The sequence below is a fragment of the Pungitius pungitius genome, chromosome 7, assembly GCF_949316345.1.
Source record: "Pungitius pungitius chromosome 7, fPunPun2.1, whole genome shotgun sequence".
In the NCBI taxonomy this organism is placed as follows: Eukaryota; Metazoa; Chordata; class Actinopteri; order Perciformes; family Gasterosteidae; genus Pungitius; species Pungitius pungitius.
The window spans coordinates 18,887,860-18,907,328 of record NC_084906.1 but is presented as its reverse complement, the minus strand read 5'-3'; the positions used below and the strand labels follow the sequence as shown (position 1 = coordinate 18,907,328).

Here is a 19,469-nt window from a genome sequence, read left to right as displayed (position 1 = left end):
TAAAGTTAGCCAAACAATGAAAGGCAGTTGACCCACTAACGTTACTAACGTTAACTGAAACCCGTTCAAAACACAACATGTTAGCCATCTTGAAGCTAAACGTGTCTTTCGGTCATCACTTAAACACTCGTGTCAGTATCAAACCGTTAATACGGCAGCATAAATAACGTTAACTTTATATTGCAATGTCGGGATTAAAGTTCAGTTACTTTTTGAAGGTAATTAATTTAAATGAAAAGTACTTTCTTGGGTTGACGTTAGTTAACGTTAGTTAGCTAGCTTAGCCCGTATACGGTTAGCCGGTGAACTAAGATGGCGCTAAAGTACAAAATATGATACAAAAAGTTTTTAAAAAAGGTATTGAAATGAACACTTACCAAGTCTAAACGTTATAACGTGCCCAGCTATCGCTGAATATGTAACGTTAGATAACTTTAGTTTGTTTACTGATGCGGATGGGATTTTGTCAGACACCTGTCAGCCAATCAGAAACGAGTATCCATCCATCCACGGGCAGACCTTCTCCTGCAGTCTGAGTCACACAAACGTGTGTGAGTCAAACAACTCGCAGACACACAAACGTGTGTCATTGTTGTTAAGTCTCAACTCATTTGTGTTATATTGTTATTTTCTGGTCTTAATAAGTGTTGCCCCTTTTTGAGGTTGTCGTGATCCTTGTTGCTTGGTGAGTAAATCACAAAAGCGCTAATGAACATTCATCAGTAAAATACATTGAATAAAAAGTAGGAAAATGTAGATTCAAAATGTTCTAAAACATACTTAATTTGTGGGTTTTCGGCATTCGTTGGGGTCCCGACAAAAAAACGTATGAATATATAATCATGAGTAACACATTAATTTACAAAATCTTATAAATGCCCTACCTGTAATACATCAAAGTATCTTAATTGTCTGTTAGAGACATCAATTTGTAGTAAAGACCGAGTGAACAGCATGGGCTGATATTAATAAATAACACCATAGAGCACATTGACAAATAAGATTTATTTTAATCTTTTTATACATCATAACCATATCCAACACATTTTTATATTATAATAGAATGACTGCTCTGCCTTGTCATTTACATAAATCAAAATTTGTATATTAAGACTGCAAAATAGAACTCCTGTAATTTGTGTATACAGCTTTGTACACATACAAGTGATAATGCATTCATTTTGCACTGAAGAAATGCACATTTTGGGGGAGGGGAGGATAAGAAAGGGCAGCCATAAGCAGAGAGAATACGGCAGGTTAGCAAGTACCACCACCACCACCACGTGACCAACACTAACCTGGGTTCAAATATTCAGCAAAACCCTTTGAACTACTTGACCGGTCTGGTTTCCCATTCGACGCAGAGTTGTACTATTTTTAAATCCCATTAATTGGTTTGAATTACAGGGGAAATGTTGTGAAATTGCATTTCAACTCAAGTCTTTCCCATAAACCAAGCCTCTTGGCTGGTTCTGTCCCAAGGGAAAGCTTGGGAGTGCCACACAAAGCAGTACAGTGAGAACATAACCAAATACACTTCAGGGTAAAGTCCAGACCGACAACAGGGAGAGAAAAAGCAAATATTTAAATGAGTCAATGTGATTGGAACTTTGCATTAATATAACAGATTCAGGCTTTTGATTAAAACACCAGCAAATCGTCCCCATCGTGATATTGGGAAATAAAATACACACAGTATTAGAAAGATAAACCATGCTATATTATCCCCATCACTGTTTTATCAATGTCATTAGGGACATCCTGGCATTCATCAGGCTTCCACAGTACACCGTGTGGGATGCGCGTATAAATGTATTTTCAGAAAAACCATGTCAAAACCGTGTAGATCACTGAATAATAATAAAAAAAAAAAAAAGAATCCCATTCTCAGTACACTGATATACCGTTTAAGAATTTGCATACAAAATCATACGAGTCGGGCGTCGAGAGCGGCCTCTTTGGTTTGTGAGCTCGTTCACTAAGTGATGGTCAGAGAGAGAGATCACCCTTTCGCCAAATAGTTCACATTCTCCGTATACGCCCGGAAGTCCTGCGGCCTCTACCAACAACATGGATGATCACATCGGAGGTTAAAGGTTCGGCTCATCAACATTTATGCGTGGATGTGTTTGAAACAAAATAAAACGGCTCGATTCACCTACAGGAGAACTCATTTATGAACTTCCGTTTTGTGTTTTAATAAGGGCCCTGCTGGAGAGATTTCCAAAGTCCCACAAGCCGCCAACGGTCAAGGTTAACGTAGAACATTGGACAACTAACGACACAAAATAAGTTTGTAAAAAAAAAAACAATTGATCCAGCTGGAGCCGACCCCACGTGGCAGCCTCTGCAGCGGCGTGGAGGAGACGTGAGCTGTGACACGGGCAGCCTGTGCTTCTTACTGCACAACGCCTCAAAGCTGCTGCTGGAGGAATAAACAGAGGGGGGGGGGGGGGGGGGGGGACAACGACCGTACCCAAGAGCAAGATGGGGAGGGGTGCCAGTGTGTGTGTGTGTGTGTGTGTGTGTGTGCGCGCAGTATATTTTAAGTGTACGCAAGCAAGACCCAGGCGTGCGTCAGGGCGGTTTTGGGGTGGGGGGGCTGTTCACTCAGTGCCGCGGGTGGGAGTGCTGGGCTGGTTGAGGCCCATGGTTTTGCACAAATAGCCGGCAAAGTCGACTTCCTCGACTTCAGATCGCTTGATGAAAGTGTGACTCTGGAAGAAAAACCACAAAAAAAAAGAAAAAGTCAACCCCATTGTATAGAATGCTGGCGCCGTTAACCAATCACAATTAAAACAAAGCTTTGGAGATGAAGGACAACGAAGCCGCGGTACCCACCATCAACATCTTCAGGTCGGCCCGCTCTGCTGGGTTTTTGATCAAACTGCAAGATACACGACAGCGGAAAGGTTTACCACAGCGTACACGACTGCATTTCAGTCAACACCAACGGCCGCCTCAATGTCACATGTGAAGAGAGCAGAGCCGTCGACGTGATCTAGTTCTCCGGAGTCAACTTAGGCAGAAAATCACATTTCTTTTCCTTTCTTTTTTTTTTTTTAAAGTTTATTAGCTCACTCTAAAAATGTATTTGCCAAATGCTTACCATTTAGTCACAAAGTCCTGGAAGTCATTGGTAAAGACCCCAAGTGGCAGTTTAGGTGGAGGCTGAGGAGGAAGGAGGACATCAAAAAAGGCATCAACAATGACCGCAAGCGAGCCTTTTGGGCAGAAACAAAAAGGTTGGGGCCCATTCTCTGACCTCATTCACAATGTAGTCCAAAAGTTCAAAGATGGCCATGGCAGGTCTGCTGTCCGTCCCATGCCCTGTAGCAAAGAGAAGCAGATCAGCCACACAATTAGGAATTATTCAAGTAACAAGTGAATACCATAAAATGAGTAAATAGTGTTTTACCGCTCACGGGCCGGCCCTGCTGCCGGGGCCTCTGCGCGTTGGTGTGCGGCTCCCCCTCGGCGCCGTCCAGAATGGCCCGTCCGAAGATGGACTCCAGCTCCTTGGGCTCGGGTGGGGGGATGGGGTAGCGGCCGATCGCCAGCTCCACCAGGGACAGCCCCATGCTCCACACGTCGGACTGGACCGAGTAGTGAGTGCCCTGCAGCCTCTCCGGCTGTCGAGGAGCACACGGGCCTACGTCAGGAGGGGCGGCCAGAGCCAAGACGCCAGGCCGCGGGGAGGGTCGGGCACAGGAAGTGGTGGAGAGGAGAATGGCGGGGGGAGGAGGGGGTGTTGTTATGGCAAGGAAAGCTGGGGTGTGGTGGGCGCAAAGAGGACAGAGGATGGGAGGCTTTGGCAGGAAGCGAAGGGTGAGCAAGGACAGGTGGTGTGTGCGTTGGGAATTACGATGATGAAAGGCCCAGAGAGTCTCTCCGCCACTGGCGCTTTGCGGGCGAGGGAGGGGCCAGACGAGCGGCTTCCACAACCCCCCCCACCCCCCCACCTACCCGAATAGGTGTCTCAAGAGCGAGGGGAAAGAAGGAGGAAGGAGAAAGAGCGAGCACAGTCGCTCCCCGCTCTGTGCCAACGAAGCCTTTCCTGAGCTCAGCCCTCGGCTCTTGGCAGGGGAGCGAGAGAGGAAGGGAGGGAGGGGGCGGGGCTCGTGGACGAGGGGAGAAGGAAAGTGGGGCTAGGGCCAGAGGAAAAGGGGTGGGGGGGGCGCAGGCGTGCGGCGCTGACTCACCGACATGTAGGAGCGCGTTCCGACGAAGGAGTTGGCCATGGAATCTATGAGCTGCCCGCTCACGCCAAAGTCGCACAGCTTGATCTCCCCGCGGGAGTTGACCAGGATGTTGGAGGGCTTGACATCTACGCGGGGGGGGGGGGGGGGGGGGAGAGAAACAACAAAGTGTGAAACCACAGAGGGCCGTCTTCAGCCCGCATGTCCATTCTCAACCCGCTTGCTATTGATCCCTTCGGCAGGTTATTTGTGTTTGTAGGCGCGGCTTCCATTTGGAATCTCCTGTCTGGTATGTTAATATATACACACACATGGGCTCAGGTATGTAAATATTATCACGGGAGAGGCATGAATGGATGTGTGTATACGGACGTGTCTATGATGATGATGCATGCAGCTTTGTTCAAAATATGCCTTTAGATGTTTAGAAATATATATTTTTTAAACGTTAAAAACCCCACTGTTCTTGCAGTATAGAATGACTTTAGAAATAGTCACAGCCCCCCCACCCCCACACACCAACACCTCCCAGCTGCATGTGGTGCCGCGTTAATCGAGCGAGGGAGAAAAATAGCTCAGCCCCCCCCCCAGTCACAAACACACCCGTCCCTTCACATTTCCCGCTCATCGCTGGAAAACATCCTGCAAAATAATGAAGTAAGCCCGAGCCCTGCAATCTGGGCCCCCCCCCCCCCCCGACCAGGGGCACGTGATGAGTGACATCGAAAAGGAGGTGGCGGAGGGAGGGGTCGACAGGGCGCGGCTGCTGCTGCTGTGGAATCGCATCCGAGGGGGCAATCGCACCTAAACGCTCCGAGCCGATGTGTCTGAGCTGGTTTCAGAGGGGCGATGCGAGCGCATAACGAGGGGCGTAATGCGGCGGGTTTTTTTTTTTTTTTTTTCCTTTCTTAAAATGTTGTTTCCACGGTCACATTTGCAGAGTGCGAGTCCCAGCTGGTCGCCTCAGAGGCGCGATCAAGAAGTTTAGCCGCCAGTAATACTGAAAGGACGGGACTCATTACGCTAACCAAAACAAAGCCCATAAAAACATCTACATTTTATTATTCCTAAAACGAGAATAACGTCGCTGTGAGCCGGAAACGAGGCAGTTGTCCCAGTGCTGCATTTTAATACATTTTATGGCTATAAACCAATACGCTGAGGCCATAAAAACTAAGAATTTAACGATTAAAAAACATGCAAATGTGTTTTAGTCCAAGTTCATTACTTTTAGTAGGAAAAAAAAAAAAAAAAAAGTGTATGAAGGATGTAAAAATAAAAATGTCAGCTACAATATTTTAGTAATTAATTGCTATGCCGTTAAATATAATTCAATTTTTTGTTGGAATCTCGCCTTTCTGAAGTCAAAAGTAGAAAAAAAAAGTAGTTGTAATCCTAGTATTGAGAGTCAAGCTTACGAGTAAAATGTGACAATGTGACACATAAAATACAAAGCTTGAAATAAAATGTGGTGATGTATAAATTCGGGGACAATCCTCTGCACCTTAATGTCCCGCCCCCCTCCCCCCCCATACCTCTGTGCATGATCTGGTGCTTCTCCCGCAGGTAGGCCAAGCCCCTCAACACCTGCAAGCGGGAGAGATTTCAAGTGTGTCAAAGAAAAGAAGGTAGAAACAATAGATTTCTAAAAATGCAAAAAGAATCAGTGGACAACATACAGCTATGCTAACTTTCCCCAGGATTTCTTCTGGGATTCTTCTGGCTTCCTTCAGGACCTGGTCCAAAGATCCACCATCCTGTAAACACATTTTACACAATCCAAACGTGACGTAGCATTTACATTTTTTTTAATTTTTTTTTTTTTAAAACAGCCAACCACACACACACACACACGTGGTAACGAATAGAATTCAACAAGGTCCGTCTCTCACCATGTGCTCCATACAGATGCTGATCTCGCCGTCGCTGTAGAAGGCCCCATAAAAGCCCACAATGTAAGGAGAGTTGCATTCATGCAGCACCTGCAGCTCTCTGATGATCTGGTTCCTGATGGCGGGCTTGATCTCGAGGTGGATCAACTGGGGAGGGAAACGACGAGACCGTCAACGGATGGTGTGACAAATGCAACTGAAGCGGCTTCGTCACACACCCCCCCCCCCCGACCTCCTATAGATGCTATATGTCGACACACTTCAGAGGCCGCGTGTGGTTTGTATTACAACCCGTTTCCGCTTCTCATCTGCGGCAAACTCGACACAAATCATTCAGGGTCTCATTAAAAATAGTTTAGAAAAAGAAAAAAAAACAGTCACTACACTTAGCTTTAGGATTTACAGCCACTTTGGGATAATGAGAACCACAACATGGTTCTCCCAAATAGTTATTTCTTCATGCAGTGCGGCGCTTTAAGGGAACTGGCGTGTCAACACATACTTAAAGGGCATGCTTGTGCTCGCTCAGGTCGCCCGACTCAGTGTGTGTGTGTGTGTGTGTGTGTGTGTGTGTGTGTGTCAGTAACGTTCATACTTTTTCAGAAACTGAACGCCATTCCTTTCAAATGAGAGGGGAGGAAACCGATACAACAGTAAAGTGTTTATGATGAGGATCCCTGCAGGCTGCGTCAACGCGAGGACATATTTAAAAACATTGGTCATTTACAGGTAATGGGATCCAAGACAGCGTGGTGCCATTGTTTCAATGCAGCAAAGCGAGGCCGGGCATTCCCGGGAATGTGGTGTGAAAATACTACACATCTGGAATGCGTTTTAGACCAGCGCTGCTACGACAACGTCACCCTTCACCTGCAGCCACGCGCGTCAATGTTCACCTTGCGGGCCATGACCAGGCCCGAGGGCTTGTGGCGGACCTTGTTGACCACTCCCCCGTTGCCGGCACCCAACTCGCAGATGGGCTCAAAGTCCTCGTCCTTCAGCTCCCCGACCTGGGCCTTCTGGGTCAGGAAGGCCTCCAGTCGTTTCCTCTGCTGCTCGTCCAGGTCCAACTCGCCCAGCTTCTTCTGCAAGGCCTCCAGGTTGGCTCTGGGGAGGAGGAAGAGGACGAGGAAGGGGGGAGAAGACAGGAACATTAACCCACTCCCACCTAGTCGCCGTTAACGAGGTCATGACGTTTCAACCCCACTTTTGACACAATACACCTGTGCTCATGGCAGGCCTCGCGTCACTCACTCAGATGCAGCATCGATGGTGTTGGAGATGGCCTGTCCCTCCCCGATGGGCGTTATGTTCAGGGGAACGGGTCTTCTTTTCGGAGCCATTTCTACCCCTTAAACCTCCCGTCCTCGCCTCCCGAATAACGCGCGAACCTGACGGTGAGCGAAGAAGCTGCTGTTCGCTTCTCCGAAACTCTTGCGTGAGGAGAAGAGGAGGAGGAGGAGGAGGGTGGAAGAAGCAACAGGGTCAGCTTAGCTAGCTAACGTTAGCAAAGTTAGAAGACTTTCGGTAGCATGTCGTTTAGATCTTTGGGGTGAATCGGGTCATTTAGAGGTGGTTCTTTAAAAGCCTGGGGAGGGTGTTCCGCTGCATCTAGAGCTTTCCGAGTGCACGCATTTCTTTTATTTCCTGGTTCTTCTCGCTCTGGGTTTCTGTACCTTACAGCTACCAGCCCATTAGCCGACTAGCCTAGCTACCTAGCTAGCACCGGATCCAGGAAAAAGAAAAAAAAAAACCTGCCCCTGCGTCTCTCTTTCTTGCGCAAGGAAAAAAACAAACGGGGCCACGGCGGTTTTTATCCGGGCAGCGAGCACCGGGAGACGGGTGTCGGGTGTCTTTCCCTCCGCAGGAGAGCAGCGTCCGAGCAACAGATTCCTCCGTGTCTCAGGTCGTGGAGGCGCTTGGAGCTGGCCCCCCAACAAAAAAAAGAAAAAAGAAGGGCTTCGGTTGTGTGGTGGTGCCTTGATACAGGAAGCAGCTGCAGCAGCATCGGACCCGTGTGACACCCACGGGGAGAGCCCTTCAAATAGAAGTAGCGCGAGAGTGAGTTGACACGAGAAATGGGGACATTTTATGAGTTTGTGGTGACACCGTTTTTATTTATTTTTTTTATTTTTTTTACGAGATGAAAGTCAAGTTTAACCATTTATTATTCACGCCGTTGCTTTATGTGTTTAATGGCAGTTAATAAACAAGCTGCGAAGCGCGTTGCTGCCACCTGGCGGAAAGAAAGAGGAACTGAAGGAATAATAAAATATAACCGTATAACCGTATATTTTTTAATGCCACTCTACCTCATATAACTTAAAATTATCAAAACAGGTAAAATATGTACCCTTTGCATTATTTTTACAAATTTGGGTTTATTTGTCGCAATTCATTTAAATCAGCATTGTTGTTAATCACCGACAAATCCTTCTAACCTTCAATATACAGAACATTTGTCTGTATTAGGACCCAACCACCCCCAATCCGCATATAGAAACATCAGCGGTGATATGTAAACTACACAGCATTTTAAAGTGATTCAATTGTTTTTTTTTTAAAAGGAACACTGTGGACCAACTGCCCATATCTTTGGTCATCAAACGGGATCCAAACAGGGGACAGAACAGCTAAATTAGCATTTAAGGCGGCCTAATAAAAAATACAATTCACTTTGCAATCGAAATAGGATGTACAATTGGAAAACTTTATTTCACTGCCCTAGACATGAAATAAGGACAACCAAATTAAACTACTTAAATGTAATAACTAGGGCCGGGACTCGATTAAAAATATTAATCTAATTAATTAGAGGCTTTGTAATTAATTAATCAAAATGAATCGCATTTTAATTGCATAAATATTTGACCTGAGAACAGTGAGAAGTAATTTTTTTCACATGGATTTTTATTTTTGTTCAACCAATTCCAGCAGACAAGTGTAGAAATAGCATATTTAGAAATATAGTACTTTCAGAAATTCAGGTAGCCTATAGGTAAGTAGACCTTCTGTAAACTAGGTTTTTTTAAGTAGACCAATACTTTCAAGTACAAGAAACGTTCCGCGGTGCAAAAAATAAGTGTACAAATGCGTAAAAGATGTTTAATGTGTTTTTATTTTTTGTGCAATTAATTAATCTTAATTCACATTGTAATTAATTGATCGTAATTAACGCGCTAAAGTCCCGGCCCTAGTAATAACCCCAAGAACACTAAGCGGCTAAACTTCACAAAAGACTAAATTTAAATGGCTTAACCTCAAGTTGATCCTAATAATTCTCGCAGCACCTGCAGACCTCAACGATGAAAAGATGCGATGAATTCACCTGAGGATCCGCTGGTTAACAGTGGCTGTCTGGCTGAATACAAACGGACCAGTTTCAAAATAAAACAATGGCACGTTTTCATTTTTCTTTAAGAATTGATTTTAATTAATTCCACACGTCAATAACAGCTGTTAGAATACGATATTTCAAATTGTACAGTTTTATCCTCAACAGGCATGATATTGTGTCCCCAGGTCAGAGCGTTTGGTACAGGCCCAAATCAACCTCCACCTCACAACCAGTCCTCCCAGTCCTCTGTGGCTTCGGCCGCATGCTGCCCCCAACAGCATTCTTATTGTCCGTTTGCCTGGAGGAACAACTGGAGGCGATTCAAGGCTTAATAAAATATTATTTTAATTTTATTGTCTTTTAATATGAACATATAAAAAAAACACAACAAACGAAACATTTACATCATGGATTGTAAGCCTCTGCCCATGCTACCTTATGCATTATTATAAGAAGAAGAAGAAGAGATGCCACTACAAAAAGAACAGACCCTCCGCTCTCTCTCCGGCTCCCAAACGACTGGCTCAGTTCCACAGAAGCAACAACCGCTCATCTTTAACCACGAGGCAAAGAAAAGTTTTAGGGGGGGGGGGGGGGGTGGGATCCACTCAAAACAATTCAACTTTTTTTTTTACAGAGACAAGTGAACAATGTCATTTCTTATATGTATAGCAGTTACTTACAAATACAAATTGCCTAGTTAAAGAAAGGTATTAGAGTTCTTTACATTATATAGGTTTCAAAGCGCCTTCGATGGAATTTCCTTTTCAGGGACAGAAGGATGATGTACGGGCGGTAATGGCGCCAATCAATCAATTTTGTGTGGATCATCAAACATTTCAACAGTATATTGATTCTGTAAAGCTCCTCAGTGTCAGAAGGAGGAGGAAAATGGAAGACCAGATTTGACTACCTACTTTTCCCAATCAAACTTGTCGGGAGGACGCACTTGCAACGGCGAGGCCTCGATCGATGCGCAGATGTCATTTTCCCCGCGATGAGCAACGCCAAAGAAAAAAAACAACAGATGCTGGTCTGGTCAATCCGTAACAAAGGAATGACGACATCAGGGAAACGTACGTGGATTTCATTTCATCCGAGTGACTTCAACCACCCCTCCCCCAACCTCAAGAGATGGTTTGCGAAGAACTGATCCAAAAAAAAAAAAAAAAAAGGTCAGAGGTCCCAGATTAATACTCACTACATGAGGGCTTTGAAATGAATAAGCCTTTTAAAGTTAGGATGGCGAATCGGATGAAAGTGCAAACAGCTCTGGCCACACAGCGGCGTCTTTCCTCTCAGAGCAAACACTGATTGACCTTCGACCTTCGACGAAACCCCAAAGCCACGCAGCCCACAACGCTGCTGCAGGTGAGAGCGGAATACCTGGTGAAAGATAGACCGCATGGGGCATGTAGTTCTTTTCCAGCGAGTAGATCTGACCTGTGGCCGGGGAGGGAGGGAGGGAGGGGCGGCACTTGTTCTGCACGCATCAACACCCGATTAGGCCTTGCACAGAAGAAAAAAAAAAAAAAAAGGTGCTTTAACTTGTGTCGGATTCGTTCAGGGGGGAAAGCGAGCCCGAAACCAACCTCAACTAAAGCACTCAGACCACAGCAGCAATAGCAGCTTACGCACAGAACAACAGCCAAATGTTAAGTCAACAGGTTACACAAAACTGAAGAAAATGTGAATCTATTAAATAAATATGATACGTCAAAATGTGTGGGATGGAGGGGGGGCGGGGGGGGTGACAGCTCTTCTTGATTCCGGCACCACGATCTGTCCTTTACCACAGATTGTATTCTGCCTCGAAAAAATATATATATTTAAGAAAACCCTCAACTAAATAAAACCTTCAGCTAGCCTTAAAAAAAAGGGCTCCTATCTTCACCACTCAAATTAAAATGACAAAAAAAAAAAAAAAAAAGGCAACAAAATCTCGCCGTCAGTGAATTCATAAAACAGACCTGCTTTGGCACAGTGATATTGATGCGTGGAATGCAGATATAAATCACTCCCAACAAATCCTTCTGCAGCGCGAGAACTGCAATTCTGTTCCACCCACAACTGGCTCATCACTGACACCTACCGTTACCTCGGTTACTCACTCTCACCCTTTAAGACCCGGTGGCTGCAGGAGGGAACAGAGCTGCACGGGACGATGGAATTAAAAAAAATAAAAATGAAGGAAAACTAAATATCCAGTGTAATATTGGCTTCATAAAGACTGATTCCGCCTCTTTGTAAGCTACTCTCTGGTCAGTCTGCAACTATTTTATGACTGAGGTAGGTTCTCTTTAGTGAAGGTCAAAAAAAAAAATGGAAAGCATCACATATTGAGGCCAGTATTGTGATCTGCCCTTTCATTGTTAAAAAGGAAAAAATCCTGAAAAAAAAAAAAAATTCATAGTTTGAAGAAAGAAATAAACACAATGGGAGGTTTTAATTTTCATCACACTCCAGATATCTCACGTCTTCCCCCCCCAAATTTCCACCCTCTTAATTCTCACCTTTTCCATTAGTTGTTTGAACTTTTTACCAAAAGCTGCACGAGGAGCCTTGATTTTCAACTTGCCTGTTCATCACAAATGTGACAAAAATCCAAAAAGGCATCGACATCAAATGCCCACGGCTGAAAGAGCCAGTAATTCCAAGTCAAAGAGAGATGAGGTGGAGAGAGAGAGAGAGAGAGAGATAGAGAGGAGGTGCACGATCCATTCAGTCTCTTTGAGTAGAGGCAGGACGGTGCAGATGTTCTCTGCAAGGTGAGTGTTGGCCAAGAAGAGCTCGAGTTGCTTCCAGTGGTGTGCAGTACGGAGAGGACTCCTGATGCCTCCGGGGTGGAGGCCTAACAGCTTGTTTGAGTGCGTTTGGACTGGATACAAACCAGAGAGCCGCTAAAAGGCTCCGACTTTTACGGCTTTTTTTGTGGACTGAGGGGAGGGTCGTTGCATCTAGTGGGTCACTGTGTCTTCGTCCCTTCAGCTCCCCGCCTCTCTGTCTCTGTGTGCGCGGGGACCGAGCTTGGGGGGGGGTAGGAGGGGGAGGTGGGGGAGGTGGGTGGGTGTCTGGGGGGGGGTCAGTAGGCCGTGACCAGGTCCTTGTCGTAGTTGTACCGGCCCCTCTTCGGCGCCGGACTGTCGGCGCTGTCCTCAGTGTCCTCGCTGTCTCCCCCCGCGCCGCCGCCTTCCTCTTCCTCGGAGGAGGAGTCAAGAGTCAGATCTACCACCGCGCCTCCTGCCACGGGTCCCCCCGCCATCCCCACAGAGCCGCTCCCGGATTTACCCGTCAGGCTGGTGCTGCTGTGGGCCGGCGAATGCCCGTTGGCCTCGGGAATGCCTGCGCACATGGAGGCCTTTTTTTAAAACCGAAAACAAGGGTGACGGTCGGAGCGGACGGCGTCAGACACTTACATATATCAACAACGGGGTACTCCGGAGTGTTGCTGCGTTCTCGTTCTCGGTCCCGCTCCTTTTCATCTCTGATGGGTCGCCAGGAGCCGTCAGTCAAGTACTCGATCTCCTCGATGTCCTCACTCGTCTCTTTCACGATATCCGACAGCAGCCTGAAACACACGATGCCACCTCGGTAAAAAACTGATTTCACAGCCGCAGAGGAGAAAAATAAAACCCTTATTGGGAGCCTAAATCCTCAAATTAGTTGAGTGAACTTTGGGTTCTATCAAAACTATTATATCTGCAGATGTAAATACCTTAAACTGCCACACTATTGTGAAACCTGGAGCAATGACAAAAAAGGACTTTCACACAGGCTTCATTTAAGGAATGCAAGAATAACTCAAAGCCAAACGGTAATACAAAGCGCTCAGTGTTTGTGGTAGTAAGGGCGCGCCTGTGAAAAGTTGCTAGACGCCCAAATGGTTGCAGATGAAAGTATTGTAGCCGAGCTGGACTGCGATGCCCATGGGTTCTTCACAGCGTAAACTTGAGAGACATTTTGTATGGTCTCTGTGCCGATAGTGGTCGGTCGCGAGCTTTGACCTCCTACAAAAACCGCTACCATAACTTGTTTTTAAATCTGATATGTCGTCCTCGTAAAAACTCCTTATTCCCATGTAGGTCGGTGCGTGATTCAAATCTCATCAGCAGCCCTTAAATTGCGCCAACGTCTTTGCCGCTCGAATCGCTTAAACCCACAGAGGTAGAATTACAGAGTCACATTTTCTGAATTTATTGAGTGGGAGACGGTGCAGCAGCGGGGGACGACAAGTCAGGGCACACTTCTGTCTCCTTACCCATCGATAGTGAGCAGCTCGAAGGGGGCGGGCTTGTCGCAGACTGGGCAGGTCCATGTGGGCTTCTTCTCATTCATCTGCAGGAAGAAGACCGCGTCGAAACACTGAAGATGGGCGCAGGTTAAAACTCGACATGGAACACCGAGCCGCATCTTCACCAGCTGGGTAAGTAGGAGAGAGAGAGAGAGGAAGCATGTCACAGCAATCGAGATTCACAGGGGGACAAACATTAGTGAAACTGACGTTCATTACTGCAGAACCACGGAAATACGAAACAAATACTCACTGGACAAATGAGAGACACCCGGAGGCCCGTTGTTGCAATTTCACTCTCCGGGTCAAAACGTAGTTTTTCTTGAACTACGGGACAACAAAATATCATCAAGCATCATAATAGTTTATCGGACAACAGATGGTTACACAGTAAACTCCATAAAGTCCAACTTAAAGAATTTGAACCAGGAGTTTGACACCCTTGACTTTGTTCTGTCGGCGGCGCTTACTGCGTTCACGGCAGCGCTCTGCGCTCTCCTCGGAGCAGAGTTTGAGTTGGCTGAAGAGGTCGGCTGCAGTGAAAACCCTCACCAGGTACACCGCCACAGAGTACCGCTGCAAACAGGGTCACGACATAATGACATAAGAGGACAATTTAATCTCAAATTCCATATTATCCAATGAAAAAAGGACATTTAAAACATTTGGTCCACGGAGGAAATGACTAAATCTGCACTTAAACTGAACAATAAGCCAGAAAAAAAAGAAAAAAGAAGTGACTTCATATCAAAGAAATCTACTTATTTAATGAGAATTAAAAAGGCAAATCTGGAAACCTCCCGATTGTAAAACTGAATTCAATGCAAGCAAGCTCCATATTTTATATTGGCAAATTAAAAGTCACATCTGAGGAAAACCTTTTGTTTTTAAGAATGCTCGCTATCACTGGGATCTTCCTAAAGGAGTAAATTAAATAAATGCAAATGTGCCTTCATGCTTTAAAAAAAAAGGAACTATTGCATATTTTCAGCCTCATCCATCAGAGTCCGGGATTTAGAGACAAACTGGGCGCAGCTGCAAAATCTGTTCTTCCTGCATCCAGTGAGGCCAAAGAAGAACTACAGAGGGCTCCTTCAGCCGCTCGAACGCAAACAGAGCAGAGATGAGAGAGGTGGAGATAACGCTTTCACACAGGCTCGGTAGTGAATAGTTTTATTCTCTTGGTAGAATAAGATTCCAGTGATGGCTTCTCCTTCTCCATTGCATTGTTTGTTTTTCGGGTAACGACGTAAAAACAAACATTCAAGCGTCGTTCAAAAACCTCAGAGGCTTTGAACAAAGAAAAGGGACATTGGTATAACTACTTGGAATTTGATGAATACTAAAAAGGTATAATGTTTTTATGTGCATTATTTTCGTAACACAGCGCTATTCAGGTGTCAGGCAGTTTTAGTGACACCATCATGATCTGGTTATTTCCAAACCTCTAGGATAAATAAAAACCATTAACACACAAGGAAGACTGAATACAAAAAATGTTGGCTTTTGCGTCTCAGATGCCTAATTGGTTTACACAAGAGCTCTAAAAGAAGAGGGTACGGAAGCAGCCTTCCAGCTGCTTCTGTAGATCATGACGCTAGGAAAAGTACTTCAGCATTTTGCCTGAGGAGCATTATTTTTATTTGTAGACTACATTACTGACTCAACGAAGCACAAAAAGAAAGAGATCGCATGTCTCAGCTTGCACCAAAACCCTGAGCTAGGACAAATTATGGATACATGAAATATTCAGACTCTGACCTTGCCGAAGTTTCCCCAGGTGACGGTGACCCGGTTGGTGGCACTGGAGAGATGCAACCAGGGGGTGATGTTAACAGGGCGACAAGGACGGCGGGGCTCCACACCGGGCTTATTAGAGGGGTAATAGCCCTGTAGATACAGACAGACACACATTGCACAGATTTAATCAATTTCAATTTGGTTTAGTTGTAACTTGTTGACATAACAGACATCAGAAATGCTGCCGAAAGGCTTAGACATTGCATTAAAAAAAAACTAACCAGGCCACTGATTGGGTAGCTGTGCTGTCACTTTTAGTTATGTGACACATAATTTGGAAAAGTGAAAAAAGACGAGAAGCGGTTTCCTCGCGAGTAGTTCAAATGGAGCTCAGTTCTCTTAGTGCAGCACAGCTGAAAAAGGCACGCTGAGCATCAGATGACCTTTCAGTGGTTTTGTGTTAGTAACACCCAAAATAGTAACTTAATAACTGTAAAAAGGGCTTACAGGCGTTACTGAGCAAAAGCCAGACTTTAGTCACATTTGTGCTCGGAAGGTGCAGCGTGTCTCTGAGTCGATGAGTAACTCACCGGCACGTGACAGTACGACTGGTTGACTTTGACAGCAATGTTGGGAGGATATTGGTCTTCTTGGACCCCGATGGAGTCGGTGTAACAGATTCTGCAACAGAGAGTTTGGCCAATCAACATTATTTCTCCTTAAACATTTGTCAGGGGATTTCAGATCAGCAGCAGAGTCACTGGCAGAGTTGTAGTGGGAACTCACCTCAGAACCACTTGGATTGATCTCATTCCTGGACGAAGCTCACTTAGTGAGTAAAAAGATCACAGATAGAAATGGGAATTAGTTATAGAATTTGTAACAAACAATTCAGATCAGAGGAGAAGGTTTGAACTTTCTTACCTTGCATTTCTGATCTGGTCTGCTTGGTGTGGTGTTAATTCAAATATGCATTGACTGTCCTGCAGTTTCTCATTGTTCTGGGAAACTGAATTTGTTTAGACAAACAGAGGATACTATTTAGACATAGCATTTCTAAAAAAAACAAATGGTCTAAATACAGAAACGTCAAGATATATACACTCACTTAGCTCTGTTGGTAACAACAGTGTCTCCAACGTTTGGTAGAAGGGCAGTGGCACCAGCTTGACCTCTGCTGCAGGTGTGGGGGCCGTTTTGGAAATGCCGTTGAGGTAGTCTGCGCCCTGAGAGGTGGCAGTGGGGGAGGAGCTGAGGGATGAGTAGCCAACAGGTACCCCATCTGGACGCCGTGCCGCGAGCCAGCCAGACGTTTTGGGGAAGCGCGACTCGTAGAGCTGCCTGACGTTCTTCAGGAGCTCCGGGCTGTATTCGGTCTGCACGAGCCTCAGTGCACGCCCCACCAGGTCCTGTTTCAGCCCACTTTTGCTGCGGCCCATCGAGGCCAGCAGCGTCTGCAGGTCTGAGACCCGGAAACTTTTGACCATGTTCTAAAAGGGAGAACAAGAGAAAAAGCATTAGCACAATAGACATAATAGTATGAAAAGCAAAGTATAGGAACAGGGAAGGTTTAGGTGAAAATGCCATGAATTCATTCATCCAGAGTCATTCTTTATCAAATGCAAAAACAAACTTCTGGGTTCTTCTTGCATTTCAAGGTGAAGTTTTTCTGAAGATATTTACTCTGACTTCCCAAAAGATATCCTTTGCTGTGAGGGAAAACACTCCCTAACTTTACGGAACAAAATGGAGAAAAAAAACCTCCAGTATATCAGTGTTAATATTCTGTGAATTTTAGGGATTCACCGGTAGGGATAATTGACTCAATTAGCAGTTAGTATTGATGACATGGGGCATGTGATTCTATGTTCACAAGCTGAATGCATTACACACTGGACTCTGGATTCCCTTTTTGTGTTTTGGACAAATTGTTGCTGCATTAGCAGAGTATATAGAAAAGGCAATTGTAACGAGTAATCCAAGTTTTTACGATTATGTCAATGACGAATGATTATTCTGTCCCTTTATATTTATGCATCTCCTTCCATTGTTTGACAAAGGATATGCAATGGTGAAGTCAAGCCTGATTGTACCCGATACAATGGTGTCTCAAAAGTATCTGATTATTCCCAAAATGAGCTACTGTCCCCAGCCACTTTAATTCCACATGAGCTTGAACCGGCCTCGCCATTGGTCAGACGAAGGAGAAGTTGCATTGCTTCTTGTTCTGACCACTTGCATCAAATAAACTCTAGTGTAGTTCAAATGTATGGGTGAACCGCTGCATTTCACAGCATTACGTTCACACGTTCACAACAAACAACACAAGGCACGCAGACAGAAACCACACAGGTCCCTTAGGCATAAAAAGGCGTGATCACCTTGGACAGTGATCAATTTAAGTCGGTACATCATAAGCTATCAGTTGGGCTCTTGTAATTGTTGTTTGTTAACAGACAGGTTTTAGTGTTGCCACGCCAAATGTGTGCATGTATTTGATCTACCGATCAGGTAGAATACACCCTTAATGTGATACTAACCCGGATGGACAAAGCGTACTGAACATATCGTTAATAACGTGTTACGTTTTACATCTTATTTGCATTTACTCCCGGTTCGCTCGCGACTAAACCCGCTTGTGCATCGGTGACCATTAAGCCCTCCCCGGACCACAAACCGCAATATGTACAGACTGTCTTACTGTTTGAATGAAAAACGAACACAAGAACGGAATGTTGTGGTTACTAGAATACCGCGAACCGTGTTTAATGTTTCGTGCGCTGGCTTTGTGTGGCGTTGTCGAGTTGAGCACCAGTTGCACAATCGTTGTGTGTCGATTAATTGTCCACAATAACGCAGCTGAGCGTTAAGCTTCAGCTGGATGTGCAGCGCTTTAAAATAAAAAAAAGCGCCATAAAGTCGTTCGCCTTTACATTAGCCTCACTTGAACAATATCGGCTGCGCTAAGCGACTGGCTAGCTTCTCTACAGACCGGGCTGTCGGTATTCAATCATGGCAACTGGACATTTTGACAGGTGCACATCTTCATAAACTAAGCGGCCAACTACGGAGACGTAATTATGAGATAAATAACGTCCAATACGACCACGCAGGGAAGAACGCCGGCAGCAAAGCCCCAAGTGTCTTTTATGGTCCCATCATTCATTTTCGGTGTCTTCCTTTAAAGCCAGCGTGATGCTAGCTAACCCAACGCACTTGCATTAGTTAACATTACCTAGCATGCTAGCTATGCGTTAGCAACACAGGCTAGTTCGCTGAGTCGGTAATGTAATACGCCACATTTCGGCGACTACAGACTCTTGACTCTATTTACACAAAGCCCCTTGCTTCCCCTCGACCGGGGTGAGTTTCAAACCACTCTCACGGTTCATTCTCTCCTCAAACCAAAGCTAGCCAAGCTCTACTTGCCATCGCTTCCACCAGTTCGGCCGCCATCTTCGTGCAGCAGTACCGCGAGAGTCAGAGACGACGGCTAGTCTTTCACCAATGAAACACCGACCCCGCTTTGATGGATGGATAGGCTCATCCAATCACAGAGCAGATACAACCAGAGCACGAAGATCTATATGCAAAATGGGCGGGACCTAAATGTTTTAAAGTTACAGTGCAACTTTTTAAAAACACTAAGAGACAGGTCTTATTTTCAAAAACAGGCCTCGGTGTCCATCAGTGATACCACGTGTCAAAGCATTTTGATACCCTTGATAGTTCGGTTTTATAGTATCGAGATATAGTGAACCTGTGTCTTAAAAGGGGATTAAATTCAACGTGGTTGGAAAGCATGGGGTGTCAAGTGGATCAGGTCGCATGGTGTGTTCAAATCCCGTCCGAGCAAAATACTCCATTACGGGCTCTGCAACCGGCCGTGAGATGAGGAGTTAATGCTTTGTCTAAGGTATGTTCATAATTGGTTTTAAAATGAGAAACAAACTCAAATACACTCTCACGTCAAAGTACAGACCAGGAACCATGTCCAAATACAAACACCA

At 45.4% G+C, this 19,469-nt stretch overlaps 2 protein-coding genes across 4 annotated transcripts; both read right to left on the bottom strand.

Annotated features, from left to right (window-relative positions):
- Window positions 1-986: 986 nt before the first annotated feature.
- Window positions 987-8,186, bottom strand: map2k2a (mitogen-activated protein kinase kinase 2a). The gene is made up of 11 exons (XM_037469773.2): window positions 7,346-8,186; window positions 6,988-7,198; window positions 6,092-6,238; window positions 5,879-5,956; window positions 5,735-5,786; window positions 4,203-4,327; window positions 3,419-3,632; window positions 3,266-3,330; window positions 3,110-3,171; window positions 2,842-2,887; window positions 987-2,717 (listed from the first exon to the last, which is right to left on the bottom strand). The coding sequence occupies exons 1-11, from the start codon at window positions 7,432-7,434 to the stop codon at window positions 2,607-2,609; spliced, it is 1,200 nt and encodes a 399-aa protein (XP_037325670.2). The 5' UTR covers window positions 7,435-8,186; the 3' UTR covers window positions 987-2,606.
- Window positions 8,187-9,555: 1,369 nt separating this feature from the next.
- On the bottom strand, window positions 9,556-19,005 carry pias4a (protein inhibitor of activated STAT, 4a). Of its 3 annotated transcripts, none has more exons than XR_005120177.2 (12): window positions 18,889-19,005; window positions 16,568-16,949; window positions 16,384-16,468; window positions 16,246-16,287; window positions 16,050-16,140; window positions 15,481-15,609; window positions 14,190-14,295; window positions 13,973-14,046; window positions 13,687-13,847; window positions 12,845-12,996; window positions 11,942-12,770; window positions 9,556-11,817 (listed from the first exon to the last, which is right to left on the bottom strand). XR_005120177.2 is itself a non-coding variant. In XM_037470187.2 (11 exons), the coding sequence occupies exons 1-11, from the start codon at window positions 18,913-18,915 to the stop codon at window positions 12,511-12,513; spliced, it is 1,509 nt and encodes a 502-aa protein (XP_037326084.1). In that variant the 5' UTR covers window positions 18,916-19,005; the 3' UTR covers window positions 9,556-12,510. The 3 variants fall into 3 exon arrangements, 1 of the variants encoding a protein (XP_037326084.1); XR_005120178.2 differs by having other exon boundaries at window positions 9,556-10,937; XM_037470187.2 differs by having other exon boundaries at window positions 9,556-12,770.
- Between the last annotated feature and the right edge of the window lie 464 nt (window positions 19,006-19,469).